The following is a 13,347-nucleotide window of genomic DNA, read 5'->3' on the forward strand; positions in this document are numbered from 1 at the left end:
TGTGTCTTAAAGGCGATGAAAAGTGGTTGGTTCCCGTCCCTATCCCTGAAATAAAAAAGAGGGGCAATTCTATGGGATCATTACCACCGAAGCCGTGTATTTGTGGTAATATATGTGAATAGTTCTCCTTTATACAATTCTCTTGTAATTTATTAAATGGTATTTTTATTTTGTAGTTTTCTTGTATTTTCTTGGTTTTTATTTTTTCCGGTGTAATGAAGATGAAAATAAAACAGTTGGGATGGTAGAAATTCCTCTACCCATCACGCCATTCACTCATTCACTCACTCACACCCACATACACAAACAAAATCAAGAATGTTGTTCTTTTATACCCCATTTTTTTTTTTTTTTTATTTATTGTTGTTTTTTTTTTTTTTGTTTTGGGTGCGATGTGTTGTTATTGGTGAAGCGTTTCACTATCCAAAATTACCGCAGTTCACTCTCTCTCTATGCGTAATTATTATTATTATTATTATTGAGGGGAGAATAGTGTCACTTGTCGCTCGAAACATTTTTTTTCTCGATCTCTCTGATTATTCCATGATTGTTTCATTCTATTTTCCTTTTCTCCGTATGTTTTCACCATCATACACATTTAACAAAATAGAAGAAACATACCATAGAAAGAAAGAAAGAGAAAAGGAAAAAAAAAAAAGAAACGAAGAAATAGGCATTAAGATAAAGTCTATATAGGGCGTAACCATGACGGAGAAAACTGTATACAATGCCCTCCCGAAGCTTCCCGGGTTTAACTTCCCGGAGCTGCACGCCCCTACATCCTACAGGCGGCAGCACTACTGTGTCGTGCAGGACGGCACTCGAAGTGTCCTCAACCCGAACACCACCGGCACCGGCGCGGGCAGCAGTAGCAACAAGAAACAGACACAGAAAGGGGAATGCGGCGGTCTCGAGCGAAACGATATTCTCGCAAGGTTTCCAGAGTGGAAGTCATTAGACGATAAGGTCCTTCGCTACTTTGCCTACTACATGGAACGTGTAGATGAAAGTCCTGTAGAAAAGATTCGTGTTCGTAAAGTAGTAATTTATTTGTATCTTGCCGATGGAAGTATTGCCGTGACGGAGACACCTGCTGTGGTGAATAGCGGTCTCCGTCGGGGTACCACGGTCTCACGTTGCAAAGTGGATGGAGTGGATTTCTTCTCTCTATATATTGGTTCTACTATTCAAATAAGAGGTTTGGAATATACAATTGTTGACTGTGATGCCGCCACACGAGAATTTTGTGCAACGATGGAAATGCCGCAGCCGGAGCCTATCAGTTATCCAGATGATGCATTTGAGGCAACTGTTACAGTTAAGAAATCCCCAATGGATGAACAACACATTGCGATGCGACGCACCATGGAGATTATGGCAGCCACTGCAGCAGGAACTCACGCAAGTCTTCTTACACCAGAAGAACGTCACAAGGCTCGAGATTTTTTTGAGCATGATCGTGAAGTTTTATCCTTCTCAGCCGTATGGGAACAGCGACTCTTTAGAATTCAATACTACATTGCAGACCAAACACTTTCAGTTATGCTCGTACATGCCCGAAATGATGGACGTGATCCCTATTCCGTCTTTATCAGACGTACACGAATTCCTAAAGAAGCCAGAGCGATATTAAGAGATACAGAAACTTTAAATGTACCTGCTGGTTCCCCAGTGGTGTATATATCTGAAGATGACTTACGAACGGGTCATACCGTAAATTTATTTACCAGAGATTTTTATATTTTTGACTGTGATTCTTATACAAAGGCTCATTATGAGGGAAAAGGAATCCGTCAACCAAGTTTTCCAAAACCTACAACAGAAGCAGAAATTCTTGCGTCAACTATTAAGCGACCACAAGTGGTAAACTCATCCTCGACAAAAGAAGCACCACGTGGGGCCTCAACTATGGTTTTTGAAGATACCGTCGCGCAGAAAGATCGTCTTAAATTAACTCGTTACACTAATGATGTATTTCGTTTTTCTGCTCGTTATGCAAATCCTAAACCAGAAGATGAAGGCAGACAATTTGTATTCTGTTATTACCTCGCAGATGATACAGTGTCTGTGTATGAACTTGTGGTAGCTAACAGTGGTCACGTTGGTGGAAAATGTTTTGCCCGCACTACCGTCCCTGATATCAGTGAACCCGGTAAACTGTATGTGGGTGCTAAAATAAAACTTGCAGGAGTGGAGTATGAACTTACAGAAATGGATGAACGTACTAGACGGTATATTGCAATGGGAATGCCTCTTATGGATGAAAGTTTCTTTCATACACGAGATTTGGTCAATCGAGCACGTCAAGTTGTTCTTCAGCGTTTTTCGAGGTTAACTGACGCTTTTCGTCACTTTAAATCAAAAGAAGATGGATTAACATGTGATGATGTAAGACGTCTTTTCGTGGAATGTGGTATACGATTAGATGCCACGGAACTTAAGAACGTTATGGAAAACCTTGACCAAGACAAGGATCAAATTGTCTCATTATCAGAATTCTGTGAAAATCTATTAGGACAACAGTTCGTCTCTGATTTTGTTCCAAAGAATGAAAAAAGTATCGATATTGGTAAAGGATCACTTCTTACAAATCGAGATTTAGATTCAAATAAGACAATGGCAAAAGAAGGAGAGGAGGCACTGCGAAAATTGATCTCACAAAGTGAAGCTCGTCGGGTACTTCTTATTAGGGCCTGTAAAATTGTAGCAAACACTACGTACGATGGTCAACTCAGTATTATAGATTTTGCAAACACGATTAAGGATCGATTGAATCTTTCCTTTTCGGATAAGGAAATGGATGCCCTCGTCTATAAATTTTATTACTCTCAAGGAGTCCCTGATTGGAGAGCGAGGCGGTTACCAGTAAAAGAAATTCAGCGACTTGTCATGCTATAGGGTTCTTTTGCTTTTAAAAAAGATAAAAGAAAAAGATTCACTCCATTTCTAATCTTTTTTTTTTCGCATGTGTGTGTATCTGTGTCTGTGTCTGTGGTTTTTCCCCAGTATGTATGGTAGTGTGAGAGGCAACTCTTTCTTTTTTTTTTCCTTTTATAAATGTCACATGTAAAACTGATTTGTCGGATGGAAAGATTTAATGGGAGAGCAATTCAAGCTATCTAAAGAAAAAAGAAAAAGAGTGCGAGACAGCTTCTCCATGTTGGATGTAGTAAGTTTTTTTTTCTTTTTTTTTTTTATATATCTGTGTGTATATGGTCTAACCAATTATACATACGTATATATATATATATATATATATATATATATATGTACGTCTGTGTATATTTATCTTCATATGTGTGTTTGTTTGTTTTTTTTTTGCTGCTTTTATTTTTCTTTTTCTTCTAAGAAGACAGAGTGGTCTGCAGAGAAAGCAGAAAAGGGGAGAGAAGAGAAGGGGGAAAAGAAAAAAGAAATGAACTTTGTAGCTGATCAACCACGGCCTTTGGACGACTTTATCGCCATAACAGGTCTCAAGAAGACGTACGCAAAGGAGTGTTTTGATCGCTTTGGTGGTTACGCCCCGGCATTGGCTTCATTCGCACAATCTTACGCTTTGCTGCCCAAGACGTACTTTGATCGTCTAGATGTTGCGAAATCAAATAAGCGGATAATTAACGAGGAACTAAAACTTATTTATAAGAGGGCAAGGAAGCTTCAGGCTCAGTTAAAAGATAAGACTGTGGAAGAAGTCTGGGCATCCTATTATACCACCCCAACCCCATTGGCTATTGCAACACAGTCCAATCCTACAGTTGAACGAAGTAAAAAGGCAGTAAAGTATTGCAAACCTTCACATTTCACTGGACCACTTCTTTCAATGCCTCTTTTTTGGAAAGAGGAAATGGAAGGAAATTGTTCCTTGATAAACCTCAATAAGGAAACACTTGAACACAGAGGATGTGCTCTGCGCAAGAAATTACTGCCTTGGGTAATTGCGGCAGCCTCGCATCGTAAATCTGTTCAATATGTTGAAATTGATTATGGTGATGAAACTGTTCGTGGTATCATAAAGGATGCAGAGCGTACCTTTTTTCATCCTGATCATCGCAAAAAATTTGTAGCTTTTCTTAATGCCATGTTTCATGAATTTAAATCGTATGATCAGCCTATGAGCTATTTAGCTGGACTCTGTTTGTTAGTTTTAAATGAGGAAGAAACAGCGGCGGTGCTTCGTTATGTTTCAAGTATTTCTCTTCCTCCCCTTTGGTCTATGGAAGTTGTTGGTTATACAACTGCTGCCTTGGTTGTGCAAAATTTAATTCAAACACCATCTTCATTATGTATATCAGATGATAAAGATGAAAATACCTCCATGTACAGTATTTTGAAATCCATTCTAAAAGTATTTTGCGTTGAAACAGTAAACGCAAAAGAGATGTTTGGTTTCTTTGAGTTGTTAATGAAGGAAATTCAGGGCTTTTCAAAAATCGAAAATCAAAAGGTACACTAAATTCTGTTTCCCTTTATATTCCCTTTTCTTTCCTTCCTTCCTTCTTTTCTCTGGTTCCGTCTCCCTATCTTGGAAGGGTAGGGAGTGGTTTGTATTTTTCTTGCTTTGATGTTTTGAGATAGTAGGGACCAGTGAAATTGGAAATGAGATGCTAATGAGATGAATATTCTTGTTCTTCTTCTTATTGCTGTTTTTTTTTTTCCCACTTTTATTATTATTCTCTCTTCTGTGTATATTTATCTTCATTTGTGTTTTTCTTTTTTTCTTCATTTTTTTTTTTTTTTTTGCTGCTTTTATTTTTCTTTTTCTTTTTCTTCTAAGAAGACAGAGTGGTGTGCAGAGAAAGCAGAAAAGAGGGGAAAAGAAAAAAGAAATGAACTTTGTAGCTGATCAACCACGGCCTTTGGACGACTTTATCGCCATAACTGGTCTCAAGAAGACGTACGCAAAGGAGTGTTTTGATCGCTTTGGTGGTTACGCCCCGGCATTGGCTTCATTCGCACAATCTTACGCTTCGCTTCCAGATGAATACTTTGATGAGAAGGAGAAGACGGTAAAGAACGCTGATAGTATTAACAGAGAACTAAAACTTATTTATAAGAGGGCAAGAAATATAAAGTCTCATTCTGGAAAAGGGGATAAGGGTGTCTGGGGCGCATACTATAATCACCAACTCACACCAGAAGCTGGAAAGGAACAGAAATCATCAGATGCTGCTGGTACCAAAGTAGAGACACAGTCAAAGATCTTTGGATCGGCCTTCGGTATTACGAACACTAATACTAACACTAATACTAATGCTAATACAAATACCGCTGCGCCAGCGTCAAGTGCGTTTAATTTCGGATTTGGCTCCGCACCCCCTGCGGCCTCTTCTTCTTCTCCTTCAACAGGATTTTCCACCACCAGTCCGTTTTCATTTGGGGGTTTTGGACAGGCAAAGAAGGAAGAAGTAATTGAAAAACCAAAGGAAACACATCAGGAAAGGGAGGTAAAGTATTGCGAACCTTCACATTTTACCGGTCCTTTCTTTGAAATGCCCCTTTTTTGGAAAGAGGAGGTGGAAGAACGTTGTCCTTTGTTAAATCTTAATAAAGGTTTTCTTGAGGCAAATCGTGATGTTCTGCGCAAGAGGTTAGAGCCCTGGTTAAAGAAGGCTGAATTCTTTTTGCAACCTGTTCAGTATGTTGAAATTGATAATGATGATGAAGAAACCGTTCGAGTCATTATAAAGGATGCAGATCGTACCTTTTTTCATCCTGATCATCGCAAAAAATTTGTAGCTTTTCTTAATGCCATGTTTCATGAATTTAAAGCTTATGGACAGGCTATGAGCTATTTAGCTGGACTCTGTTTGTTAGTTTTAAATGAGGAAGAAACAGCGGCGGTGCTTCGTTATGTTTCTAAGACTTATATTCCCGGTCATTGGGCAGCGGAGGCCGTTGGATTTGCCTCCACCGCGTGGGTTGTGGAACACTTTATGAAGGAGTTATTCCCAGATGTGGCAGAGCACCTTAAGGAATTAAAAATTTGGCCGGACACTTACCTCCAAAAGATTCTTACTGGTCTCTGTGTACATGTTCTTGATTTTAAGGAATTATTCAATTTTCTTGATCTCTTTATGGAGGGAGGGATGAAATTCCTCATCAAGTTCTCTCTCGCGGTTGTGGAACACTTCCGCAGTGATCTTCTTAAAGTTCAATCCATGAATGACATTAATGAAGTATACGAAATTATGCGTCTTGACCCAAAGGTTGCCGACACCAGCGATATAAGAGATATTCTTAAGCGGGCGCCACTCATTGATCTTGGCGCAGAAGGTGACTCTATTGATATTGTGCGTTCACGCGTGTATGATGCGCACGTGGCCCCACGTCTGCAGAGAGCACCAAAGACAGAGGCATTTGAACCATGTGAAGTGTGTAATAAACGTAAACCAAAGTGGTGGAATGATGATCTTGGTGCGGTATGCAATGAGTGCAAGGAGGGAGCACCAGAATTAACTTATTCGGTCTACTAAACATGTGAGAAATCTTCGAGAGAAGGGAGGAAAGAAAAAAAAAAAAAAAAAAAACAGAGAAAAAAAAAAGAAAAAAAAAGAGGAGAAAGATGATGAAAACAGAAAGAAAAAAAAAAAAAAAAGAAGCCATAAAGAAGTACCAACGAAAGACGAAGAAAATGATATGAAAGGGAGTCTACCTGTGTGTGTGTGAATATTTGTGTGTGTCTATGTCCTTCTTCTTCTTTCTTTTTTTTCTTTGGTATGTATACGTATATGTAAATCTGATTTTTCTGTGTTGTGTGTGATATATACTGTACATTTTGTTATAAAAACGTTTTTATTTCTTTTGTTTTTCTTTTGTTTTTAGGGGAAAAGGAAAAGGATCTTGCAGTTGCAATGTTGGTACCTTCTCTCTCTGACCTCCTTTCCAATGAGGTGGACGATAATATCTATTCTTCACTTGAATTTTTGCCTCCACGGACTGAAAAGGGGGAAGAAAAACTCTGGAATGAACACCTTCCTCATTTCATGAAAACGAATCCTCTCTTTGTGGATATAACTTGGGGTGCTGGTGGTCGCACAAGCGATAAAACAATGAGACTCTCCAAGCAAATTCAGGAAAAATATGGTATTCCAGTTAATATGCATATCACATGTACAAATATGCCAACTGGATTACTAAAGGAAACTCTTAACTTTTGTTATGAGAATGGTATACGAAATATTCTTGCCCTTCGTGGTGATCCTCCTGAAGGTGAGGAGTGGAAACCAAATGAAGAGGGATTTACATGTGCATTGGATCTTGTAAAGTTTATTCGAAATACTTATGGAGACTACTTTTGTATTACTGTGGCTGGTTATCCAGAGGGTCACCCAAGTCGTATCCATGGCGAAGATGGGAAAATTACCGATGAGGAAATGGAGAAGGAATTAAACTATCTCAAGGCAAAAGTGGATGCAGGAGCTAATGTCATTATTACTCAACTTTTCTATGATGCTGAAATATTTATTGTATTTGTTAAAAAATGTCGCAATTATGGTATTACAGTCCCCATACTCCCTGGAATTCTTCCTATTTCCTCTTATCGAAGTTTAACTCGAATGATAAACCTTTGTAAAACCTATGTACCTCCATCTGTTTTGGAGCAAGTGGTGAAGCTCAGTGAAGATGATGAGGCGCTTCGGACGTATGGGGTTTCACAAGCTGAAGAAATGGTACATGCGATTCAAGCGGCTGATATTGGAATTAAACACTTCCATTTCTACGTTGTCAATGCCCCTGATGTAACTAAGCGCATTTTAGATGCATTGAATTTCACCCCATAATCGTTTTCACATGGTATCATGTGAAAAACAATGCCCTTTCTTATTTATTTATTTATTTATTTATTTTTTGGTTGTTTCTTCTTTCTCTCTCTTTTTTTTTTTTTTGCTTTTCCTGTATGTTTGTGTGTTGTTGTTAGGGATGATAATAGTGCACTTTTATGCTTTTTTTTTTTGCTTTGTTAAGATGGGGGTATCCCCATCATGGTTTTATTATTATTATTATTATTATTATTATTATTATTTGGACCATATGTTCTTGTTCAGTATATTATGACTCTAGTATTAATATGTGTGTCTAAGACTATATTTGCAGAATACTTTTTAAAGGTGGTTCCCAAGTCCCTATATCTTCTTCACATAACGAGAGAGGGAGAGTGGGTGGGGGAGAAATGCTACTTTGTGGACAATACCTATGGGTATGGTGTGCGTGTTTTTTTTTTTTTTTCTTATTTTATTGTTCTTGTGGCTGCTGATTACCGAGTTTATTTTTATTTTAGGGGGTAACCCAATATCTATGTGTCTAGTACCATTTGTGGTTAATGTGTGATCATATTTAGATTTCATAAATGGGAGAGTTTTTTTTTCTTGTGTGTGTGTGTGTGTCTAGTTTGGTTTTTCTTTGGTGTGCAGATATTGTCTACACCGTCTCTGATTCTCTTGTTTTTGTCTCTAGAGATACCGTGTTGGGGTTGGCGAGTATTTATTGTTGTTGTTGTTGTTTTCTCTCTTGTCATCTCAGTTCCCTCTACACATATATCGGAGTCCGGCAGTTGTAGGGACCCCGTAAGAGACTTTTAGTTAGTATCTTTACAATGAGTTCAGATGTCATAATTTGTTTTTTTCTTTTTTTTTTTAGGTTTCTTTCATTGATGACTTTAAATATAATAAATATCATGTAAATAGAAGAAATATCCGGTCCACTGGATATAATCTTCTTCTTCTTTCTTAGTTAAAAAAAAAAAGAGTGTGGTCGAGACTATTAAAGGTGCGTAGTCATTTTATGTATCGAAAAAATCTTCCTTTCTTTTTTTTTTTCCTCGTTTTGATGTCATCCATTCCGTTTTTAAGAAAAAAAGCGGGAAGGATTCTGTCTTCCCATGAGATACACTTTTCTTGACAACCTTCTTTTATCATTTATCAATTTCTGTACACAGACACAAACAGAGATGAGTCTCTTTAATCTTTACCTTTATGATGAAGGGGTAAGTGTGCAGTTTTTATCTGATATGGAGAACTCAAAAATCTCTTCTCTCTTATCTTTTTTTTTTTCTTTACTCCTCTTTCTTTCTTTCTTGATTTCTTTAGATTTATTTCTTTTTTTTTTTTAGTATATTTTCCTTAAAAGACTATTTTTGTGTTTTCCGCTGGGTTATATATATATATATATATATATATATATATATTATTTTCCGTTTAACCAGAATAGAGAAACAGAAAAGAAATAAAATAAAAAAATAGGTCAACTATAGATAACTCTTAGTGGAATATTTATTTAACGAAAATGGTTGAGAGAGACGAAGAAGACGTACATGAGATGGATGAATTTCAGGGTACTGTTTTAGGATCCTGGCGCTCCATGAGTGTCAAAGCCAGATCTTTTTTGGTGGGATTGTTTTTGGTAAGTATAGTTGCAGTTCTTGTTTTTGCAGGAATTGTAAGTAGTTCATCCATGGCTTTCCCTGCAGGACCACTTTCTTCTGGACAAATCATGGTATTTATTCTCTGTATATTTGTTATTGCTTGGTCCGCATTGGATACTCTCTTTCGGCGGATGTTGGGATCCTCAGATTTATGCCCAAATATGGAATCTCGAGCTATACTTCGAAGTGGTGCTGAATTCAGTGGATATCTTTTGCTCTTCTTTATTTGTGATCGCACGACATTATTTCCAAGAATGGAGAAGTGGTATTCCGCTGATAGTTTCTGGTTTTTATGGATTGCTTTGGTTGCCATTTCTTTTTGTACATTTACTAAAGCCAAAACTCCTTCATCTCTTGTAGTGAATGGACAACACACTCCAGAAAATTTTCACGTTCCTCCTTTAGCAAGGAATCAAACAGAAGAATGGAAAGGATGGATGCAAGTACTCTTTCTATGGTATCATTATTTTCATAACGTAAGTATTTACAACAGTATTAGACTTTTTATTGCAGCATACGTATGGATGACAGGTTTTGGTAATTTTTCCTATTATTATGTGCGAAAAGATTTTTCACTTAGTCGTTTTTGTGAAATGCAATGGAGACTTAATTTTCTTGTTGCAGCTACATGTTTAATGTTGGGAAATGAGTATATGCTTTATTACATATGTCCCCTTCATACACTTTTTACACTTATTATATATGGAAGTCTTTGGTATTATCAAGAATTAAATTCTACGAATCGGGGAATAATTATAAAGGCTTCTATACTTTTTGTTCTTTGTTTTTGTCTTTGGGATGTGTCAGAGCAATTTTTCTGTATTCTATGGACACCTTTAAAATGGCTTGTGCGGTATGATGATCCATACCGTCCTCAACGTGAAGTTATGTCAGAATGGTATTTTCGTACATTTCTTGATCATTATGTATGGATATATGGTATGTTATTTGCTTATTGTCATCCAAGATACGATAGTTATCTTAAACGTATTGATGAAATGCCTAAATATATTAGCTGGTTGATTAAATCTATTATTGTTACGATTTCATTATTTATTGGCTATTTTTATGTGGTACAAGTATATCTTCTACCAAAATCTCAATACAATGGTATACATCCATATACTTCATTTATTCCCATTACAATTTACATTATTCTTCGAAACCTTTTTATGCGAGCACGTCTTTATCATATCGAACTTTTTACTGCCTTAGGGAAGGTTACCCTAGAATCTTATATATCACAATTTCATATTTGGATGGTTACTACAGGTTTAAATGGGAGTCCAAAACTATTATTAAGAGTTGTGCCTGAAGGATACCCTATGATTAATTTTGCTCTGACATCCATTATTCTTTGTATTGTCTCATTTAGACTATTTGCAACTACAAATGCGACACGAGGTTTTCTTATTCCACACAAGGCATCTAACTATATTTTGAGAACCAATTTGTTATCAGCTGCTTTATTTTTATCTTGCTTGTATGGGATTTCTTTCTGTATTTATCTCATAGCTTCGAGAGAGGCTTAAGAGGAATATATATAAGGATTATTTTTCTTTCACTGTGCGAACTTGGTTTTCGAGGAGGAAAACCATCTTTTTTTGTCATTGTTTTTTTCCCCTTTCTTTGTTTTTTTTTTTTTGCTTTTCCGACTCGTAAGCGCCTGTGATGCAACTGATATTTAACGCTTCTTTTCTTAACATAGTATATGAAGAGTAGGAGGGAGGTAGTGATGATGATCATGACGCGAAAAGATTTCTTTGTTTTTTTCTGATTGCTTTTTCGGTACGGTCTTCTGTGCATTTCTGTAATTCTTACTGGATGTACAGTTGACATTTTTTTTTTTTTTACTTTATCGATGTCGGTGCGAAATAGTAGTAGTGATCGTGAAATGTTTTTCTTCTGTTTCACGTGTAGAGTTGTCACTGTTACTTTTGGTATTGTAGAATGCTTGGTGGTGACGTCTTGTCCTACTATTGAGTTTCTGAATGGTAATGGAAAGCCTGGTTAAAAGTTGTGAAAAGACTGCTCGAGTAGAAGCTAAAAATATATCTAAAAGAAAAATGTAAGGAAGCGTTTTGTTTGACTGGTTTTATTTTTCTCACACACACACACACTCTCTCTCTCTTTCTCTTTCTTTTTTCTCTTTTTCTTTGGTAATGGTATGTGTGATGATGATGTTAGATTGGGACCTCATGTTATTGTGATGTGTTTCCTGCTGTACTGCTGCTGTTGCTGCCGTCAACGTGAGGAGACGTCTGTCAAGGAGGGTGCTTCCTTGGAGCGTCAATTTCTCCAGCTGGGCGAGGACCCCTTAATGTGGGATACGCAATTCCGTGATGTCACTTCCGAAGAAAGCCATGACTCGTCCCATTTCCCGGCCTCCCCACCACCATCCCCAGTAGATGTTGAAAAGAAAAAGTCGGTTAAATTTTCAATGCTTAGCCCATTGAATTCAAACCTTCACCTGCATAATGAACCTGGGGTCCCTGTAAGGGGGATCATTAAAGATCCCTCAAGGAACATTGGAAGGCGGTCTAATCAGGTATGAGAACGGTAAAAATTGATTTCACCTTACATCCCGTGTATGGGTCTGATCGCTCTCGTTGTCTTTTTTTTTTTTTCCTTGTCTTCTACCCTTTCTCACTTCTCATTCCAAACTGATAAATTTTATGATGCCAAAATGAATTTTTATTAACTAACGCTATCGCTTGACTTTTTTTTTTTCTGCTTGCGCCGCTCTTGTTGAAATACTCTGGTTTTTTTTTTATCGAAAAGTGGATTGTAGGTGTGTTTTTTTTTTTTTTTTTTTGTTGTTGTTGTTGTTGTTGTTGTTTGTACTTGTTTTGTTGGGCGTTTCCTTTCTAAACTCCACAAAACAAGTCTTTCTTCGGTCTTTTTTTTTTCCTTTACTTTCTTTTCTTTTTTATTTTTATTTTTTCATTCAAAAACACATTTGTTTTATGTTTTGTTCTCATTTTTGATTCTTTTTTGTTATTATTCTTTCTTTATTTCTTTATTTTTTTCCTGATCATCTCAAAATAATTTGATGATGATGATGTGACAAAAAAAAAAAAAAAAAAAAAAAAAAAAAAAAAAAAAAAAAAAAAAAAAAAAACGTAAAGAAAAATAAAAAAGAGATGGCGGGAAAAAAAGGTGGACAAGCAGCAAACGTTTTTGCGCACCCCAACTCGCGAAAGGTAAAGCAAATTCAGCGCCAAACGCGTCGGGGTGAAAGAATAAATAAACAAGAAAAAAAATTACACTCTCAGGAACTTCTTGAAGCTATGCGTTTTTTCTGGTTCAGGGAACAATGTTTGACCCTGGGACGTCTTCGTTCCGCCTTTACCCCTGAGGAATCTCAGGCACTGACGACACTTTATTTGAGTAGAAATGATGAGGAAATTGCGTCCCTAAAGTCTCTACGCAATCCTCCTCTCGGTCGCATCAAAACGATAGAAGCTTTAAAAACGAGTGAGTTTGACGCATTTCATTCTTCCAAAGGGATTGTCATTCCTAATATTGCGGATGAGGATAATGTTGAAATACTTACAGAGATATGGGACGGACGTGCAGATACCGTTACTGTCGTACCACGTTGCTCTTTGTCATTTAATTCATCTTTTTCTACAAAAGTAACAGCCATATTGGAAGATTTAAAAGAAAAACTAAAACCTATAGATCAAGTTCGAGAGGAGGCCACATCAGTTGCACCAAAGAAGATGTTGAAGTTCCTAAAACAGAAACGTACACAATCAGTAAAGAAAATTGACAAATTTGAAGAAGTGGCATTACGTTCCAAGACGCGAGCCGCTGCAGGACAGCAGAAACGTTTAAAAGAAGCCCGAAAGGCTGTAGTAAATTCAAAACGAGCCGATTAAAGTGGTGTTTTTTTTTTTTTTTTTTTTTTTTTTTTTTTTTTT

General features: G+C 37.0%; 7 protein-coding genes across 7 annotated transcripts; all 7 read left to right on the top strand.

The window, feature by feature from the left end:
* Positions 1 to 705: 705 nt before the first annotated feature.
* On the top strand, positions 706 to 2,898 carry TM35_000341770 (rib72 protein-like protein; the record flags this gene model as incomplete). Its single annotated transcript, XM_029029075.1, has 1 exon — positions 706 to 2,898. The coding sequence occupies one exon, from the start codon at positions 706 to 708 to the stop codon at positions 2,896 to 2,898; it is 2,193 nt and encodes a 730-aa protein (XP_028879631.1).
* Positions 2,899 to 3,415: 517 nt separating this feature from the next.
* On the top strand, positions 3,416 to 4,453 carry TM35_000341780 (putative GTPase activating protein; the record flags this gene model as incomplete). Its single annotated transcript, XM_029029076.1, has 1 exon — positions 3,416 to 4,453. One exon carries the CDS (start codon positions 3,416 to 3,418, stop codon positions 4,451 to 4,453), a length of 1,038 nt encoding a protein of 345 aa, XP_028879632.1.
* Positions 4,454 to 4,826: 373 nt separating this feature from the next.
* On the top strand, positions 4,827 to 6,473 carry TM35_000341790 (putative GTPase activating protein; the record flags this gene model as incomplete). The annotated part of the gene is made up of 1 exon (XM_029029077.1): positions 4,827 to 6,473. One exon carries the CDS (start codon positions 4,827 to 4,829, stop codon positions 6,471 to 6,473), a length of 1,647 nt encoding a protein of 548 aa, XP_028879633.1.
* Positions 6,474 to 6,851: 378 nt separating this feature from the next.
* TM35_000341800 (methylenetetrahydrofolate reductase (NADPH)) lies at positions 6,852 to 7,781 on the top strand (the record flags this gene model as incomplete). The annotated part of the gene is made up of 1 exon (XM_029029078.1): positions 6,852 to 7,781. The coding sequence occupies one exon, from the start codon at positions 6,852 to 6,854 to the stop codon at positions 7,779 to 7,781; it is 930 nt and encodes a 309-aa protein (XP_028879634.1).
* A 1,534-nt stretch (positions 7,782 to 9,315) lies between these two features.
* TM35_000341810 (putative CAS1 domain-containing protein 1-like) lies at positions 9,316 to 10,953 on the top strand (the record flags this gene model as incomplete). The annotated part of the gene is made up of 1 exon (XM_029029079.1): positions 9,316 to 10,953. The coding sequence occupies one exon, from the start codon at positions 9,316 to 9,318 to the stop codon at positions 10,951 to 10,953; it is 1,638 nt and encodes a 545-aa protein (XP_028879635.1).
* A 635-nt stretch (positions 10,954 to 11,588) lies between these two features.
* TM35_000341820 (uncharacterized protein) lies at positions 11,589 to 11,975 on the top strand (the record flags this gene model as incomplete). Its single annotated transcript, XM_029029080.1, has 1 exon — positions 11,589 to 11,975. The coding sequence occupies one exon, from the start codon at positions 11,589 to 11,591 to the stop codon at positions 11,973 to 11,975; it is 387 nt and encodes a 128-aa protein (XP_028879636.1).
* Positions 11,976 to 12,564: 589 nt separating this feature from the next.
* TM35_000341830 (uncharacterized protein) lies at positions 12,565 to 13,305 on the top strand (the record flags this gene model as incomplete). The annotated part of the gene is made up of 1 exon (XM_029029081.1): positions 12,565 to 13,305. The coding sequence occupies one exon, from the start codon at positions 12,565 to 12,567 to the stop codon at positions 13,303 to 13,305; it is 741 nt and encodes a 246-aa protein (XP_028879637.1).
* Positions 13,306 to 13,347: the final 42 nt, after the last annotated feature.

This window comes from Trypanosoma theileri (genome assembly GCF_002087225.1).
Source record: "Trypanosoma theileri isolate Edinburgh chromosome Unknown TM35_Tth_34_V1, whole genome shotgun sequence".
Lineage (NCBI taxonomy): Eukaryota > Euglenozoa > Kinetoplastea > Trypanosomatida > Trypanosomatidae > Trypanosoma > Trypanosoma theileri.